General features: G+C 36.7%; 1 protein-coding gene across 4 annotated transcripts in view; it reads right to left on the bottom strand.

The window, feature by feature from the left end:
• The window catches only part of UNC13C (unc-13 homolog C), a 217,713-nt gene that overhangs the window by 21,846 nt on the left and 175,342 nt on the right, over positions 1 to 20,525 (bottom strand). For all 4 annotated transcript variants that reach the window (XM_054836497.1, XM_054836499.1, XM_054836500.1 and 1 more), the window contains 7 exons: positions 20,256 to 20,352; positions 19,669 to 19,812; positions 18,608 to 18,685; positions 14,062 to 14,139; positions 6,686 to 6,774; positions 4,339 to 4,488; positions 2,294 to 2,417 (listed from right to left, as the gene is read on the bottom strand). In XM_054836497.1, coding sequence (XP_054692472.1) covers positions 2,294 to 2,417; positions 4,339 to 4,488; positions 6,686 to 6,774; positions 14,062 to 14,139; positions 18,608 to 18,685; positions 19,669 to 19,812; positions 20,256 to 20,352 — 760 coding nt within the window. The remainder of the gene's footprint in view (positions 1 to 2,293; positions 2,418 to 4,338; positions 4,489 to 6,685; positions 6,775 to 14,061; positions 14,140 to 18,607; positions 18,686 to 19,668; positions 19,813 to 20,255; positions 20,353 to 20,525) is intronic.

The following is a 20,525-nucleotide window of genomic DNA, read 5'->3' on the forward strand; positions in this document are numbered from 1 at the left end:
TAGCATACACAAGTGATACTGCAAGCGCTCTGAAAGTCTAATCCAGTAATCTTTGTACCTATTTTTCATGTTGCTTAGCCATTCCAGACTGTATATTTAAGATACTGTATCTTCTACTATACAAATGTTGAGCAAAATTTGGAAAAAAAAAATGCTGCAGAAAATTTCTAGTCAGAGGCTCAAGTGTGTGTGGAAAAACAAGGGTTGTTTCAGTTCTACGACAAATGGGGGCAAAGCAGTTGTGAAAACCCCAGCTGTCACCATTTAAAAAGTTTTTAAAGATTCTTGAATGATAGGCACAGTCTCTGCCTTTAATCAGGAACTGGCTGATAAACAGAAGCCTTGTTTCCTTTGGCCACTAACGAATGTAATATCCATCCAGAAGATTCTCATTCTGGGGGAGAGGGGAGGAGTGTGTCTTGTCTGCTGCTTCACCACCCTTTCTGTGTTCTGCCCAAAATGTGGAAGTTTTGCATTCCAGATATACACCCATTGCTTAATGAAGTACCAACTTGCTGAACTAATGATTGGAATAAGCTTTTGTGAAATGGGCTATAACATCATTGTCACAGCTTATTGCTTGGTGTGATTTCTGAGCATCAGTAAGGACAACAGAGGTGGTTGCAGATTCAGGCAGGTGAACTGAAATCTGTGTTTGGGTGGCAGTCAAAGGTTATTTTCGCTATGGTTGAAAGACTACAATCTTTTTATTATTTTTTTAAGTAAAGGTCTACATTCAAACTCTTGGGGGAAATGATTCAACAAATGTTTTACTATCCTAACTAACTGAAACATACTGTGCTTTTGTCCAAGTGGGCTTACCAAGTCTTTGATAGGTAATTCTCTATTCTTGGCAGCCAAAAAAAAAAAAAAAAGACAACAAAAAACCCCCCCTTAACTCTGAATCATGCTGTTCTACGCTTCTGAGTGTACCAACTGATCCTGCGTAAAGCTAATAAATGCTCCTAACTTCTGATGGAAAATGAAGTTATGCAAATTAAATGCTACTTATGTATTTGCAGATAAAATTGGCACCAAAATGTTTGAAAAGCAAATTAAAAAATCTCAGAAATATAGATTTGACACAGTCGCTTATTGAAAGAGAGGCTGGTTCTAATTATGTGCAGTAAACACAAGCATTACAGTAAATATGAACAAATTTGGAGTCCTGGCTATGAGCCTGTGATTAGCTCTAGTCTAGAATTTTTAATAGCTCAGGTTATTTAATTCCTACCTTAACACCATTTATACATGTTCTGTTAGATTTCCTCTTACCTCTCCAGCAATATTCTTCTATGTGTCTTTAATATATTATAATAGGATTCAATTATATGCCTTTAACATATGGATACCGACCAATAGATTTTTAGCAGCTTAACTGGTATCATAGGATGTATACAGTAAAGTGGCCCAAAGGCACACTACAGTAATGTCATGACTAGCTTGTCCTAAAGATAGTGAATTTATTCTAGACAAAATTGAAAGCAAGAAGAATTAACATTTGTGTTATCGCAGTCAAAAAAGCAAAGAGCAATTAAAAAAAGACACTCCAAGCCAGGCTCTTTTTCTTTCATTTTACGCACAATCTGATTTTACCGGTGCCCTCAACTCTGTCACCACTCAAGGTTCACGGCAGGCCATCACCCACACTGGTCTGATGTGTAGCAGCACTATTTTCTGTATTAACTTACAGTTTCTTTCCCTCTCATCAGGCTGTAAATGCAGTCCTGCCCAAAAAGGACCCCCTGTCACGTCTGCTATTAAAATACCCCAAAACTTTAGAGTTAACATTGGCTTAAGCTTCCTGATGTGGAGTGGTGCCTCAAGTGAAGAATGGCACAGCAAGCACGACTGGAGAATGGGATGGAACATTCCTGGCTTTCTGGGAGCAGCAAAAATCAAAGTGATTGAATTCCTGGTGCAACTGGGAAGGGCAAGAAACACTCTTGGTGTTATTGTGCATGATGAAGTCAAGAGAAAGCAAACTTAAATGTCCTTATATGAAAGCACACTACAAAGTGGTTTGGCTTCTTTTACGCTGCATTCATAAAAACTGCTCCGAGTTGGGGCAGGCAGTATATGAAAGAGCAAGGTCTTCCTTGCCAGCTACAGAAGAGCAACCTAGCTGCACTACTTGGAAACACGAGAGAGCAACACACTGCATACAGTCGATGTAGTATTCCTTCTGGTCCAGGCACAGGAAAGGATAGTATCAGACCCCTTGGCCAAAACTGGATTAAGCACATTATTACAATCCTTTATAATGTGTATGAACTACTGCTGGGACACTTACAGTTTGGTCTGTCAGTGGTGGAAGCACAATTTGTTTTTCTATTTTGTTCAAGACTAACTTCCATAGCTCTTTTAAAACGCGCTTCAGAACTGTCTTCTCGCAGATTTTCGCAGAGATGCTTAAACTGGAAGAAAACAAAACACAAGCGGGTCTCCAAAGCTAGCATTAAGACTTCAGAGGTGCTATATCCCTACATGCTCAGATTAATGGCCATTATGGTTTAGCTTTTCTCTACCAATAAGGATTTCTCAATGGCTTAGTTATTTTGCAATATTATCAGTAAATATTTTTGGTTAAAAAAAAGGACAGACTTGCAGATTATAAAATCATGTAAATCTCCACTGTCCAATTTATTGCTTAATATATTACCGATATATATTTATTGAAAATGCAAAATGATAATGACTTATAAAGTTTGATGGACAATAGAATTTAGCACTCCCAAGCCCCGAAATTAAAGTTTTGGTATGTAATTTGTTTATCTCTCAAAAAACAAACGTCTCGTCTTACATTTCTACTGTGATAATAGAAGTAGGTGTTGATAGCTAATGCAAATTCAGGGCTACCATTTGGAAGCATTTATTATATATTATATATATACTGGCATATCTGTGCAATCATACTATCTATTACTAATGGTAAAGTTAAATTTTTGGAAGATCTATATACTTAGATTTTTTTTTTCCTTTTTTAAGAGTATATTCATAAATGATCTTGTATGTATCGTTGTGCATAAAGTGGTGCAGTTTTCAGTCACAGGAAAAAATATTTCAAAATAATATTGCCAATGCATATGTGGGGAATTTCACAGAATTAAGTCTAATGTATTAATGTAAAAGAAGATTATTGTAAAGTCATTATACATATAACATCATAAATATGCCAATTCATATTTCTAGTAGCTCTTTCTACTCTTAGTAAGCACATAAATAAAAGCATAATTAATAACTAAAACCCATACCATATTACTATTACTTGTTTATAATCCTATTATAAATATATATTTGTAAGAAAGTTGATATTCCTTAGCAGTGGTTTTCTTTTTTTTAAGTTTCGCATCTTTATTTTCTGTGTATCTGCTAAAATTCCATTTAACATTCCTGTGGTGAGAAATATTTTCTATTCAGACAATAGTTTAAAACCATTTTTGTTTCATTATGTCATTATGCAATTAAATCTCAAGAAGCTGTGAAGACAACTTTGAGATATGGCAATTTGAAATCGAACTTGACAGGCAAAAGTTGGCCTACCTAGTTTTTTAATCGATGAGCTTACGATAGCACAAAAGTGCTATAAGCACTTTTGGCTTTTCTTCAAGACTTGCGCTAGGAGTAAACATCTTAAAGAGAATTAAAATTTAAAACCATACTGCTTGTTACCCCTCTTGCAACTTAAAAGATAGGAGTAGGTGGATTGCTAAAAATAAAAGGCTGACATAAAGCAGCTAAAACGACAGTGAGGTACTTGAAGATGTGCCTGTGCTGCACATGGCCTTTCAGAGCAGCTGATTCCGTCACTGCTGGATGATGAGAAGACAAGACACCCTTACGTTCAGGGCCCAGAGGGAGTTTGCAGGACTATTTCAAAATTTAGCTTTTTACCAACTCAAAAAACCCCAAACTGCTCTGTAAATCTTTAAATAGTGACCAGTTTTTTGGGGACACAGAAGTGCATATTAATAAGCAGGGGGACACTGGGTGCCTGCCTAGAACAAATGCCAGACAATGTCAGTATGGGGAATTCACTTTTGCTCTTTTGTTCAGTACAATCTTTATACGACAGCTCACGGAGGAGAGACCATACACGAACTCCTTTGTAATGACTCAAAATGTGACAAGAAACAGGTAAATATGTAGCCTACATAGAAATTGCTTAGTGTAAGTAAACAGGTTAAGCATAGTATTTCTGCATACATGTGAATTCTACAAATATTAATAAAGGTACAGAGTGTTTCTAGGTATTAATGATGCTTCAGGGTAAAAACGAGTGTGCCTGACGAGCATTCAGTTCTTAATCCGCCACACAACCTGGTCTGCCACACTTACATTTTGTCCAGGAAATCCATGAGAGGCCGAAGCACAATCTCAGCATCGATGGCTGCACTGTTCTTATTGGCTGCTGCATTCCCATTTCCTCTCATTTGATTCAGTTCATTGCTCATTTGTCTTACACAATCTTCAACAATAAATTGGAAACTACAGGATGAAAAAAAAAAAGAATGAAAGAATTCTGGGGTAGAAAACATTTACCATTTTGCATCAGGTTCTTCAACAAGATTTAAATCTTTTCTGCAATGATGGAAATTTCACAGACGCAAGATACTGCAGGTATTACAGACTGAAAATAACTATTCCTAAGGATTATAGTTCATCTAACTAATTCATATACTGTTTTGATTCCCTCCTCCCCCCGGTTCCATTCTGTCATTATGCTTCTCATGCCCTTGTAGAGGTGCCAAGTAATTATTTTCTGACAGCAATATCAGAATCTGTAGTTTAGGGTATGATTTGCTATCAGCTACAACAGCTTCTCAAGATTTTATTTCTGGTGGAACAGGTGAGTATAAATTATTTTTCTCTTTATGGTTAATATGAACCAAGCTTTGATATTCTTCTTGAGGACAAATAGAAAACTTTTACTGATTTTGCCCTGTTTTGCTTAATTTGGTGTTTTCCTCAGTTTCACACAGAGTCAGTGCCATCAGAAGGTTTACTTACTTCTTTGCAGCTAGACAGTGCTAAAACATTTGGACTGTTTAAAATATTCTTTCACAAAAACACCCCACTATGAAGTAATTAGACTCCTCCTCCTGGAAGAAATCTTGTTGTCTTCAAGGTGAGTGTGAACAAATTCTTGCTCCTCAAGTTGTATCTGTTCAGCTTTTCTGAAAGCTGGTTTTCCTAATTGATCTGTTTGAGCAACGTGTCTGACAGTCTAGTGCTGTCATCGGTGTGATAGAGTCTTCGGTCAATACATGCAAAGAGTGAGAACAGCAGCTAATCAGTCAACAGTTCAGAGGCAGAACAAGGCTCTGCACACATGGTGATTTGGTTTATGAGGAATTGAATTGGGTTAGGATTAGTTTATAAAGAGAAATGCAAAACAGAGGCCATAAATATACCAGGCCTATTAATGTGAAAAGATAAATGGCAAAGATTAACCTTAGGAAAGTGAAAGAGAATTTACTATGAGAGAAAAGAAACATTATAATTAGGCAGAAAGCTGTTCCAGCTACATGGCTAATCATAAAAAGAGAACACAAATCTCCACGTGAAAACACTGGAAAAATGGGAAACTTTCCCAAGTACACTTGGATGTGTGCTTACGTATACACTTCAAAGCCCCACATAAAACCAAGATGAAGCTGCTACTGAAGCTGCTCATGTAAATCCTTGGGACCGGTCTCTCCAATAAAAGCCAAAATAATGCATTGGCTTTTCTTGACATTAGCCATCTTTCTAACATTGTTAACCTCACAACCCCAGCAATAAACTGACCCATGAGGAATTTTCCAGCTATCTGGAGCATATCCTAGACTGAGCTATTCCTGGGTTTTATTTTGCAGAAACCTAGTTGGCTCATTCAGAAAGAAGCCCTAGAAAGAAAGAAAATTCATGCACCGTCAATGATCAGAGAACCAGGGCCTGGGAGCAAAAATAAAGCAAGACAATAAGACAAACTGAGCACACTTGGAAAAAGCAAACACTGTCCACCCAGACGGTTCATCGATGGATTAAATAAGCAACTACAGTCTTCACTTAATGAATACCACTACAGCACTAATCCCTCTTTCTCAGAATCCTTTCTAATTTGAAGGAAAAATAACTTGCAGCTTCTTATAGCCTAGGCACTGGTGGCACAGCACCATACTTATTCAAGATTGCAGTGTGCGCTCTGATTAATGAAAGACTTTGAGTAAGGCTCAGTAGACAATTTTTGCAGAGCCACAGGCAAGCAAATGACCCAAGAAGGCCATTCACAGTGACCATGTGAAGCAGGCTAAACATGGGCAGACATCCCTGGTTGAAGCAGGTCACTTGGAAATAGCTGTCAGTCTCAGAAAGTAACACAAACGTTGTCAGAAACAAAAGTTTAACTGCATCAGGCAAGAGCAAACCAGCAATTTTGTTTTCCAAAAAGCAGAACAAAAGTCATCAGCCTCACCTCTGTAACATGTTCATGCGCACAGACTATTTTGCATTTTCTTTACAGTGAGGTTACCGCTATATGTTTCAGCATCTAAACACATACACACAAATACACACCACTTCATCAGGGCAGAAGCAAGCAGTATCTCAGGACCGACATCCAAATAACCACAGAGACTTAGTCAATGAGGTAGATTTTTGAACAGGAATGTTTCTAAGGTTTGCAGTAAAATAGGTTTCTTACCTTGTAACGTATGTTACACTGAGTTCATCCAATACATTGCTAAGTTTCACCTGAAGTTCTTTCAGAACAATACTAGCTTCAGGATCCAACTGCAAAGAGATAAGTAGTGGTGTATTTTACTTATACACTATGTTTTTGGGTTTTCCATTGCAATTAGTGAATTAGGAATTATATGCAATGATACACTGCACTATGGAAAAACAACTGTGGAAACACCTATTACAACACAGGATTGCTTTAGTAGGCCTAAAAATCCAATTACCATTTAAAGGAAAATACTTGATGACAATAATGAAGAATTATATTGTTAGAAATCAAAACTGTGCCATTAAACAATAGCTTTACATGGGATGGTACAAATTGTGTTGGCAGTCACAAGAATAGAATTACCATTATCAGGCAAATAATATTCACAAGGCATACTGAGAGAAGGATGCATGAGAATTTAGTGTTTGCATTAATAATACTGCAGATGTTTTCATCTTTTATTGTTTTTGTACATTTCAGCACCATCAATTTTTTTTTGGTGTAATTTGCATGGAAGATGTTTCCATTTTCCCATTAATGCAGTGTAAAAGTAGAACAGCCAGCACTAGAAGAGGTGGCTTGAAGACTATCCATGCTGCTTCTACTGATATAGCATGAGGGAAAGGAATCTATTGAATTTCAGCACTTCTGTTTCTAAAAGCCATTAAGACATACATAATTCAAGCACAGAGCAACACATTCTGATGTACAGGGAGAACTGCTCCTGTACCTCTGAGACAGGTTTTCTAAACATAGGAAAAAACACAGCGAAGGGGAGAAATATAGTTTTACATTTACAGGGATGGGGATCCATGCATAGATATTTAATCAAAAAGGTGCCCTGTTGCTATTAATCAGCAGCTTGTTTATTTGCTATACATTCTTTTTCAAATAAAAAAACCAACAACAAATGACTTTGTCTCCTTGAGATTTTAGCATTTAGGAAAAACAGTTACAGTACATTGTGGGATATGATTGATGATCATCAGGATCAACCACTGAATGTGAATTAATAGCTGATGTTCCAGGTCTTTCAGCTATCTACATCACAATGGTAGGGAATGATTTTCATTGATAATCCTCAAATTCTGGGCTCTGCTCTGCAGTGAGGTCGGATACAGGTCTTCTGACAATTTCAAAGGAAATTGCACATTCAGAATACATAATCAGGTCTGTGTTTTTGTGTATTTCCACCACATGAGTAGTGTTTAGTGCTTATTCTTCATCTGATGCTTCAGAGTACTATGGTGCAGTAGGTCGTCTCTTTCAGTCACCCTTTAGAGACAAGGGGAAGCTGTGTCACAGCACACTGGATAACTTACATGAGACTGCACAGGAATTCTAAGGCAAAGTGAAAAACAAACAACGGGAAACACCCTCAAAGATCTACTGTGTTCTAATCTTAGACCATCCTTTCTCTCCTTAGAAGTTATGTGTGGTTTAAAAGCATAGAAAATCCAAGATTTTCATTACATTTTTTGACAAAAATCTGAAATAGGTGACAAGAAGAATTGCCATACATCCCTCTAGAAGATATTCAGTGACGTGTAGCACTTTTCTAATCTGAGAAGCTCGTATTTTAACAGTGTGACTTACTGATTTGGTTTTTAACTACTTTGCATTGAGACAAGTTCTGTTGCTTCTCCACTTCATGTCTTAGTAGTTTCCCTGGCAGATACTCTGACGGTTCATATGCTTAAAGTGATTGTTTTCCTTCATATGAAAAGCAGGGATAAACCCCCTAATTTTACTGAAACATCTATATTAGTTAACAAAGATAGAGTTTACTAACAAAGGCAAAGATTTTTTCCAGGAAATGCATTTCAGTAGGGAATTGTACCGCCTTCTTTGGTGGGATACATACAGAACACAAATTTAAGACCATTGGAATATTAACATTTAACAAATACCGAACGCACAGGCATTCACACGGAACATGGCACACATCAGAGAAAGCACAAAAATATCAGGCAGGCAGAAGGCTCAATATTTCTTACCAGATCATGCACAAGCAAGAGAATCATCTTATTACTGGGACTACAAAGGCCAATGTAGTTACTTTCTATCAGAGGTTGTTGTGATAACCAGAAAACACAATATATTTGCTAAATTCACCTGGAATCGGACTTAGTTTGGCCAAAAAAGTATTAAATACTAATATTAGATTGTGGACATAACACACATTATAGAAAGGTGCATGCAAGTGCTAGACATTTTAGAGGGCTTTGTGCTCACAAATTGCATGAACAAGTTTGTGTGTGCACAGCTGGAGGCATCTGGCGGGACACCCGGCCTTGTGTATACACATGCTCGTGCTCACTAATGCAGAGTCATAGGGAGGAGTGGAATACAAAGAGGTATGCGGGCTCGCCAGCCAGGCGCTAGACACCTGGTGATGTGACAACTGAGAACATGTTAGCAAGATTTTTAAATGCTATTGTTATTTTTGTTTAGCTGCTGCAAAATACAGCAATTTGAGTGTCTCATCAGGACTAAGTGTGCACTTTTCATTTATTTGACCACATGTCCTCTATGTGCTAGTGAGTTCCCAGGGCAAGTCAGAGGGTCCTCAGGCATCAGCCCTTGACTGGCATCATCCAAATGCACCACAGCCATGACCTGGGTTTTTTTCTGATATCGTACAGCTAAGATGGGAACTATTATGATGGTTCTATACTATGAAATTCTGGGGGGACTTCACAACTGGTAAAGATGGTTTTAGGATGGCCTTGTGTGGTGGAGATGAGTCAGCTTTTGGTATCTCTGCACATCATGCGCACTATTGGGGATTATCTTTTATGCATAAATTAATTCACTGAGTTTTTACTATGAAAAATATGTTCAGCTATGATGACTTAAAAACCAAAATATTTGGAAAAAAAAAAGATTTCAGTGGAAGTAGGAAGAGTTACTGTCTCCCTCTTAAATATTCTAAAAGGCTGTAGCTCACAACATGACTACACTGTGCAAAAACATCACAGTTTTGCAACAAGCTCAATAAATAATTTTATTTGTGCTTTAGAAGGATCTGTTATTTCAGCAACGGTTTGAACAACTGCCAACACATTGTATACCAGGTTTGCTTATTCTTAGGGAAGCATTGGGTGGGAAATGCACTATAGCACTGTGCAAGTGGTTTGGCTTAATGAAGTTGACAAGCTGAAAGACTTAGATGCAGGTTGACATCACAACACACTACCTGAGAAAGTCACACATAACTCTCAAAACTGCTGTGTAAGGGAGGTAAGTTTCCCAGTGAGGCAAATCAGTGACGAAGAGATTGATTCGTTTATCTAAGGCTTTCCAGTTACCAAGAGAAGTCCTCAGCATGCTTGACTGGGCTGAGATTACTTACTAGCAAGGGAGTAACAATAAAAACAACCATCTCTGCTTCCTGAGCCAATTCAAGAATCAAAAGAGAGAAAAGACCATTTATCCCTTTGTTTCTTGGGTTCCGTTTACAGTTCATACTGTTCATTACTGAACATATTTTGGTATGTTGCGCAGTTGTCGAAACCTGGATTTTTTTAAAGAGCAAACTTATTTTAGTACTGGAAATGTTATTAACCTGTTACCATGTAAATCATACTTTTCTACCAATTCTGAAATTGCTTGGCTTGCTTAGGTTCATAAATATTTCTGTTATTTTACCATCTTCTTAAATAACAGAGTTAATTTTTACACACAACAGAACATACTCATAAATTTGCTGGCACGCTTCATAAGATCTGTTAATTATAGAGTATTAAATAGATAATTAGAAGTTTGACTTTTTCTGAATACTAAACAAAAGCAGAGAATACTTTTGCTGAACAGCTGAAAAAATAAAAAGTAAGAAATATTTGAACATCATTGTTTCCAAATGCTGCCTGTCTAAAACTGTGAAATTTTTTATACGCACAAGCCTTGGAAGAGCTAAATATCTGATGAATTTGGCTGCTTTCAACATAATGTGTTAGATTGAGCTATTCCATGCTGTAATTTAACGTGTGCTAGTGTGGACGTAACCTTGTTAACTGCAAATTTGGTAGTGTTTCTATAGGAAACTGCAGAGATACAAACTACTTTTGCATGAGTTAAAGGGAATCTGTTTACTTGGAATTCCATTTATCTGCAGTTTCACAGGCCTAATTGTGTATAGTTTCCTAATGGGACCACCTGGTTACTTCCATTCAGAAAATAGTTTTACATATTCTATGTACATCTAGGGAAGACACAGATATTTATTAGATCCATCACTGTAGTGGTTCTTTTTGTGTCTGACGGACATCATCCCCTGACTATCTAGGTACAGTCAATCCCATTTTGAGATGTTACGGACACTTCAGAACTATTCTGCTTAAGTCTGGGCCTCTGTCATCCCATCAAAGTCTTGAGGCCCACGTATAGATTCCTATAGGAATTCCCAAGCTTTACAATGTGAAGTTGGAACTGAACTTACTGGAGTGGAAATATGATTCACCTACAGCCAATACAACACCGTTGTACATAAACAACCTACTTTTGCTTTCCACCTTTTTTTGGATCCCAATTGCTGTAACTCATTTCTGCCACGTTCTGCCATCTGGTGAAAGCAACATAAGCATTAACTTCTTTTCTTTCCCTTTTATCAGCTTCCAACTTGTCAGACATGAAAAAATGATTTAGTGCAAATATATGCACTCCTTTTGGATGAAACAAACAGGAGTTAAACCAGAATTCTGCATTATGATAATATATTCCCATGATTTTGGACTTGATTTTTAAAAAGGTGGCAGTGGGTTGGATCCCACTTTACTACTCTTTGTTGTGGCAGACTGATCTCATTGATACAAATTTTAAGTAGCCTTCCTGCTTGACTACAGCAGAAGAGGAGAGTTAATAAACTCATATCGTTCAGACTATTTTATTTTAATGGCAGGAGAGCTGAGTGCCCATTTTTTTCTCTATTTATAGAGCTCCCTGCCCTGCAATGTGCAATAGGTCTACTCTGAATGTAGGGCCTGCTGCTTGGTTGTGACATTTTGCCTGCATAGTTTGAAAGAAATACTGTTCAAAATGTGACACTGAGGAGATTATCAGTGTTTAATTTTTCTTAGAATTAGTTTTGCTTCAACTGAAATAGGTCTCATTATTCCACTGAAAATCATCTAACTTTTTATGCCCTCCACCAGCAAAATATTAAACTATTTTCTCCCTGCAAGGAAACAGTTACACATTTTATTGCTGGCTTTGTTTCTTATAAGTACCAGTTCAATAAGGCAAATTGGCCATTAGCATTTATGCTCTTGGAATAGCTAGGGGAGTAAGTATTCCAGTTTGAGGACAAACATTTTAGGGGCACTTTGATATGGGTGACCAAAAATTGAACATGAATGTACTTTTCTTCAAGAAATTCCCCTACTGAGAAACAAACAAAACTTTGTATTTTTTAGATCTTTTTTCTTAGACTATGAATCAGAGATGCACTTTAGGTACCTAACAAACAGCTTTTAGAAAAATATCTCAGAATTCTCTCCAAGGTTGCATGTTGTACCATATTTGTAGGAAACATTGCTTTGATACTGTAACACCCTTAATAATCCATCCTCATTAACATCAAAAAGGAAAGCAAAACAGATGAGGAATGATGAGAGATTTTGAAAGAAAACTGCTATGAAAAACCCTAATTATTTCTTTACTATAGTTTTTTATTATATAAGCTATTGGGAGCAAAAGCAAAACTAATATTTTCTTGAGGAAAATGGAACATTTTGGAGATTCAAGAGAATATTCTGATTTGAAAGTACTTTGATAGATATAAGCATAAAGTGCTACTCAGCTTTCCTCTGCCCTTGTCTTCATCAGGATTTATGGACACTTAGCTGTTTTTATGATTCATGACATTCAACATGTAGTATTGGATCCAAGACCTTAATAAAAAAGTACTTTGCAGAGAATATAAGAGCATGGAAGACAACATTATTTCTAATATTCGGGGAGTGAAAGGGGATTAATAGTAACCACAAAAACCATAGCCATGTCTGGATGATAACTATATATATTTTTAAAGTTTGATATGAAATTTTTGATGATGACAAGGCTGCAGAAGTTTATTTCATGTTCTCTGGAGCAGGAAGTATTTTTTCCATGGCAGCTTCAGGAAGCTATTAGTAGCTCAACAAAACCTCCTCACCGTGGAGTTAATCTGTAGGTTCATTTGGAAGATGCTATTCACTGCGTGACACAGGGGACTACCTTACCTCTGTAGTGTCCCACTGCAGATGTGGAAATATGAAACAACGTATTTTCCAATTCTCTCTACAGTGTGGTCACATTAGATCAAAGGTTTATGAAACTATCAAACTACAGTCTCAACAAGAAAAAGCTGAGGTATGCGTAACTTCTTTTTTAAAGCCAGCTACTGATAATAAAGATCATATATTCATGACCTAAACATTGCTTTTTAACAAGACGACAAGATTCTATAGCTTGAAAAGATGCTAGTTTCTTCATTAGCTTTCAAAACCGTCAAAGACTACAATCAGCAAAGTATTGAAGCACATCTTTATGTCCTTTTACTGTTGACAGGACTTCAGGCACTCTTGAGTCTTCCGAAATATAAAAGAAGATAAAGCTAAGCATGTTCTAGACTGTTGAGTAGCAGCTCTGGGTGAAATGGTGCCAAATCTTGAATACAAGCAGCCCCTCAGATACTGAAAAGTGCACTTAAATAATGTTTTATAGATTTTTTTTTTTTTTTAAATTCTGAAAGACTTTACACTATCTGCCTAATAAAACTTTTCAATTTAGAGTGTCAACTGAATGCCCAAGCATAGCTCTTTTTGATTTTAGATCATAGGGAATTACACAAATACATCAATGGAAATTAGTAGGAAATGTGACTGTTTTTAGCCTTAGAAAATAGAGTCAGGAATAATAAAAGATGCTTACTATCACAAACCTCATAAGAGAATCTCTCTCCTTCTTTCTTCTGCTCAGTGGATTGCAAGTCAAAGGCATTAGACAAAGACAAGACACATTACAGACAAAGCACAAAGCACATATTCTGCAACATTTTCAGATACAGGCAAAACGTACCAATACATAGAAAAGCAAAGTATAGTCCAATACGAACATTAAAATAAAGCTGGCAGTACAGATTACAACACAAAACACCCAGCGCTGGATGAACTTTACAGATCATTAGCATGTTTCTGTGAAATAGTATTAGGTCTTTCTGGACATTAAATAGTTCTTGTAGACTCTTTTTTTAAAAAAAAAATTTGATTTTCTTTGCAAACAAAAGTGAAGGCTGTGACTAGGTTGAAATCATGATGCTAATGATCTCTAAGGAACTTTGAATGAACCAGGAAAAAATTATGACTCACCTCCTTTCCTCCCATGGACTCAAACATTTTCTCAAGCTGGACTCTTAATTGTTGAATGTTGTTCATCAAGATACAGGGCTACAAAGAGAGCACCAAATGTGAGAATGTGCATGTTACGCTCCTTTTATGGATGAACTTGTGTATTCACAGCCTCTGGGCTGAAGACCAGTTCTTCAGCAGCCCTACATTCACACAACTGTGTTTCTTAGAGGAGGATCTCAGGTTCCCGACGACCGCTGCCTCCCCTTCCCTCCTTAATTCACACTCGCCTTTGCCCAGCCAGCAAACCCACTCAGCCAGTGACTGCCCATTACGCCCTTAGGAGAGTGTTGCCCCACAGGAAACTAAGACCTTCTCCCAACCAGCTGGGCAGTTTCCAGATCCCAGTATTTCATGTCCTGAAACTTATATCCCATGCAGTTGCTAGTCATACTTAATACAATTATATCTGGTGGATGAACGCAGGTAGTACAGTATCGTCTCTCTGAGAGGAGACACAAAAATGATCAAAGGACTTTGGGAGTGAAAATAGACTGAGGGAAAGGGAATGCCAGATTGCTTTCTAGACCCAGCCTTTGCAGGAAAATGGTGACAGGCCTGTAACCCAGATAACAGCTGATGCTTAAGTATTGGAATAAATCAACAGGCAGTTCTGTTAGTAACAGAGTAACATTTCAGAAATGTACATTTTGCATTGCTTGAAAAGTTAGTGTTTCAGCTCATTTCTTTAAGGCAGAATAGAGCGCCACAGTGTAAAAGACAGAAATTGCTGGATAAATACAAGGTAAAAAGTAAGACAAGGATAAAATTAAGCAGCTTATTACAAAATTATGGCAGAAAGGATCTATCACTAGAGTTTTGTGTACTCAGATGACATTATACGCTGGTTTGTATGGTGCGGTTGAAGCAATAAGACCACACTTGCTGAAAGAGCTCTGGTTGGCCAAGGTCAGTGTGTTCTAGTGCATGATTGGATTAATTTAGACACTGAAGTAATGCATTTCAATAAAACATATATACTTTTTTTCAGACAACAAGAAGGTGATGGAATGATTACAGTAATTGATACTTATTTGTACCTTTCTAGTTAATAACATGTTCCAATGTAGTGCTGGAACACAGTGGGATTAGATTTTGGTATTCAAAAGATCAATAACATCATTTAGCTTTAATTAGTTCTACATTACTCCCAAACAAGTCTGGTGTCAGAGTCGTCCTCAACTGAAGGAAAAAAAAAAAAAAGAAATTTGATCTAACTTCTTAATCTGTACATTACTGCCTCCCAGTCAAGTTTCTACTTGGCCTCCTGCAAAAGACAGCTGGCTTTGTATAATAGTTGAAATATCACCTCTCTTCCTGTCTCTTGAAAAATCCACAAACCCCACTTCTTCTATTTGTTTATGTACCTTCTGTTAATTTCTGATCACTAAGACTGTGTCATCCTCTCCTGTGCTGTCTCCTCTCTTCTGACATATCGATTATTCTGGAAATATTCTGCAATATCACAAATCAATGATTACAATTTCTGATGGGGGAATAAGTAGCTGAATATAAAGTCTTGGTTCTTTTATTCAAAACAAGTGCAATCGCCTTTGGCAATAGAGTGAAGCTACGAGATAAATACTTCATGCTGAGGCAGTTGTCAACGTTTCCTTTGAGGCTAGCTGAGGTTGCTCTTTCAGACCCTAAGCCTACCTTGGCTGAATGGAAAAATTTCTAGTGCTGTCAGTATATAACAGATCCAGAGCTTAAAAATGTTCTCATCTTATTATTTCATTATCATCTTGTCCTTCAGAATACAGTTTGCAGCAATTTACAGGAATCAGACAGCCAGATGCAACAACACATGAAAGTGAGTGGCAAGTACAATACATAAACCCAGGTTTGTTTGTACACTCTGACAGGAGGTGGAAGATAAGAGGATGTTTTTACATTAGATACATGCCTTCATGAAAAGTACCTTTGGAATGCTTTTATTTGAACAGTTGATGTGCACATTTTGTAGTGTTTAATAAAAATAGTAGAAGTATCAACTTGAAAAAGAATGCAAAAATTTGACTTTAATCAAAAAAAATATTTGTTTTAATCTCTTCTATCAACTCTAATGCAGGATGTAGACTTTTAATTGAGATCACCAGATCAAATGGTCTTTTATTAAGCTAAAAGTATGTATTTCAAAAAAGTAGCTTCTGTTAAAAGTAAGTTACATCCCTCAAAGACATTTGATATAATACTTTATATCATAATGAAATTAATTCCATCTAAAGCTTTAATAAAGATTGGTATACCAGGGTGGCTTCAGAAATCAATCACTCCAACAATTAAAAAAAAATCCTATCAGACAGGCCAAAAGACCATACAGTTTGACTCGATGACAACACTATGTATTATGACTCATTTCTTCTAGAAAGCAGTAAGCTTTATTCAATATTAGCATTAAATTGAAAGACATGGGAAAAAAAGAAGCTACAAAGTTAAGGGGTTTTTTTACACTGAATTTTGAGAATAGTTATGGCTCATATTGGGTCAAATACAGAGATTATTTTAGCTGCAGCTTGGTTTCGACTGATTAGCATTAAAGTAGAAAACATGTAATGCATTCACTCCTCTCTACTGGGGAGAGAGAATGTTGTATTCTTTTCAGCTCTGTATTTGCCCTGGAGGGGAGAGAGGTAAGGAATGTATAGAAGATGTATCTGTAAAGTTAAAAATTGCATGAAAATTTACATCCTGCTAGATTATGGGGAAAACCCTGGTGTTATGGTGTGCTGGTCTATCATATATCAACTGGTATCCAGCGATAGGATGTGTGGGAATGGTTCAGAGCTGCCTCAGGGGAGGTTCAGGTTTGACATTAGGAAACATCTATTTACCAAGAGGGTGGTCAAACTCTGGAACAGCCTTGCTAGAGAGGTGCTCAATGCCCCAAACCTGTCAGTGTTTAAGAGATATTTGGACAATGACCCTAACATCTTGCTTTAACTTTTGGTCAGCCCTGAATTGGTCAGGCAGTTGGACTAGATGATCGTTGTAGGTGTCTTCCAACTGAAACAGTATTTTCTATGCTATTCTATCCTATCCCTGGCTCGTTTCCTAGTGTTTCTACAGCTAAAAGACTGATTCTCCTTACACAATGATTGCCAAACTTTGTCTGGTGCTTTTACTGTTTTCAGATGCTGAAAAGATTTAGTACTGCCAGAAGAAAGATGTGTGGTTATCTACTAAAGTGAGTCTTCTCAATGTGTTTACTGCAAAGGGCTTCAAGTTTGAAAATATCTGAAGTGTGAAGTTAAATCTTAGACATGACACATCTATATAAATAAAAGTTACTCCTCTGTAAAAACTTGTGTATAAAACTTCTATTTAATAACACAGTTTTGAGTTTGGTATTTTTATTTATTAATTCTATTTTAGACAAAATTGTGTAAAAGGAACAGAACGGTATAAGTCTCTCCTGGCAAATATATCTATAGCCTGAAAAATTAATAAGCTTAGTCTTTTGGAATGTTGCTCATAAGAAGAACCACCAATAATTGATATTTAGCTGCAATAGATGTCTTTCTGAATTCCATTACTGTGTATGCGTTGGTGACCTCTAGATTATGACACCGTCTCACAGTACAGAGAGCACTGGCAATAATGAGCGCCTCCTCAAGCCACGCACAGGGACGTGACAAACCTGGCTGAGATCTGTGTATGAGCTGTGTGAGGGCTGTACCTTTATAGGTGAATAATATGAGGATGGTGCTGCAGTTACTTATCTAATCATAGTCTGATACATCTATCCAACGTACTAGTAAATATAGCAGGCATAGTGCTAAATGTTCCCTGCCCCAGGAGCACTAGCTTTGATTGAACATCAGTGATACTGAAAAGTCAGTTTACAAGAACAATTTTCCTTGGTCATATTAAGCTATTGATAATGTCTTGATTTGCTTAACCACGTCATTAGTGGCCATATCTCATTTATTTCTGTGTCATGGCAATCTGGTCCTTCATTAGGGAGTCCCTTGGAAGCAGTGAGGCAACAAACTAGCACATGATTTTCTTCTCACTGCTGCATGGATAAAGCACAGAGAGTGAGTGGTAGCAGCAGAAACGTCTGCACACACTCCCTGCACAGGGAACAATGATCTTATAAACTCTCTAATGAATAAATTGATAAAGGGAAGCAAGCCAATGCAAAATGAAAACTCAAACAAAGATTTCTTCTGTGTGGAAAAAATGAAGATATATTCATCATATTCATCATTGTATAAGGCTGTTATCCAGGGAGTGTTTCTGGCCATCTTGTAATTTTTTTCTACTCTAATACTGAAATTATTAACTAGGACTCTTAACTAATTCCACCTATTCCAGCTTTTTACACATCAGTGTAAGCAGCCATGAAAACATGCTGACCTTATTAAAAAATAAAGCAAAAGAAAAATCCCTTCCTCTGTTCGTGCTTTTTCTCAGATACAATAATGATTACATTTTCAAGAAATACAGCAAATAATTTAAAGGTAATTTCTGAGGCAGAAACAAAACACAGCTTTTTACTCACCACATTTTCTTTATCACAATATGAGCTGAAGTAATTTGAAATAATTACAGCATACTGAAGAAGCACTTTGTTGATAGTCTAGGAGAGGAGAAGAATCTTAAATGGCAAATTTCATCATATAAACCAAAAATAATTAAAAAAACACAAAAAAAGAGAGGTATATAAATTATGGATTTTAACAGGTGCTTACACATATAGTATATATATTATTTTTTTAGATATAATGTAAACAATCCTGTGTGCACATTTTCAAATCCCTGCACAACAGATGGTAGGTTGCTCTTAATGGAATGTAATCTTCAACAGCAGAGAAACTTTAATTTTAGTCATACTAGTGTTGAGAAGCATTGAGCTCTCTACTCCTTGCAATGTGCTACATAATGGAACAGTAGCAAGGTCACAAAATCCTCTAGGGTGACAATGCATAGATCAAAAATATAATGGAAAAAAAAGACCAAGGGAGCACTCTTCAAAGCCTGGCCATAAGAGCTTACCTTGCCATAATCATGTAAATAGGAACTTTGTTTGCAAATGGAAAACTGTTGCAATGGAAGCACGGGAATAAATGTAAACTTTTAAAAAGCCATCAGGACTGTAATGGAAATCTAAAGCTTGTGAAGAAATGTTACAATCCAAAGAGACAGTTGCCCTCACAATGTTGAGTTTATCAAACGTCAGGTGAATAAGAACTACCACCTCAGGGCTTCAACCAGCAATACTTTACTGCCATACCTTGAACTTTTCCTTCCCTTGCACTGACTAATTAGGTAATTGCATTTCACAGAATTGTAATCAATACTTAGCAAGAATAACAACTGATTGTATAACACATGTAAATATGAAATCTCAGAGAAGATAGAACTTCTCTAACTGGTAAGCGATTTTGACAAAATAGACGAAAAACAGTCTTAAGCCACAGACGGCATGTCTTTCTAAGGATCCTAGTCAGAGACAGAAGAGATTGATTCTAAACAACATTGGAATTACTTAGCTTTTAAGTACATGGCAACACAATGTCACTCCCTCTCAAGATTAGTTGAGATGCATCGATTTTAATTTACCTTTGCAAATCTTCTCATTAAATGAGATAGTGCTTCTGGATTAGGACACTCCAGTTTCCTAATAATCTCAAAGCTTTGATTGAGCTGTGTGAAGACGTCGACCACAGAACAAGAGAAGAGGGCATGATCTGATGTTTGCTGAAACTAGAGAGAAACATTCAAATGAGTTAATACTTGTTCAGAGATAAAAACTGTATTAACTGATTTTCTTACACTTGAAATTCTTCCTAGAGTCATAAAAAGTAATAAATAAAAAATAAATTTTAAAAAAGTCTCAGTGATAATGTGGCTTTTCACATTTCTATTACTTTCAAACCTCTTAAAAATAAAAACAAAATTCTCTTTCATGACATTGGTCTCACATCAGAGTTTAGTGAAACCATAGATTGAAGTCTATAGGGAATTTAGGCAGATGGAATTAGAGCAGGAATTTGTCCATAGGGTTACCTTCCAAGAACCATTACTGACTGTGTATCTTGTGAGGTCTAACAAGGATACTGTGGGACCAAATGTACTTCTGGTTTTGTGATACTAAATAACCATCTTAATACTTTCTTCATTCTTTTCTTTAAAAACTAAAGGCTCACCCCATCTTTTTTGTCTCTTTCTAGTGCTCCATGAAGAAATTCCATTGAGACATCCTCATTTTCATCCAGCCACTGAATGACAAATGGTTCAAACCACCTGAAAATTAAAAACAATTTTGTAAAGTAAGTACATTTCATAAAGATCCTGAGACATGCCATATCATCCAGCAGTTTGACAACTTGTGTCTTCACACCTGTTCTAGTTGCTAAAAAGTCTATTGTCCTAGAAAAATTTTTGCCACCAAAGGCACTGCGGCTACCGAAATGTCT

This window comes from Grus americana, chromosome 10 (assembly GCF_028858705.1).
Source record: "Grus americana isolate bGruAme1 chromosome 10, bGruAme1.mat, whole genome shotgun sequence".
Taxonomy (NCBI): domain Eukaryota; kingdom Metazoa; phylum Chordata; class Aves; order Gruiformes; family Gruidae; genus Grus; species Grus americana.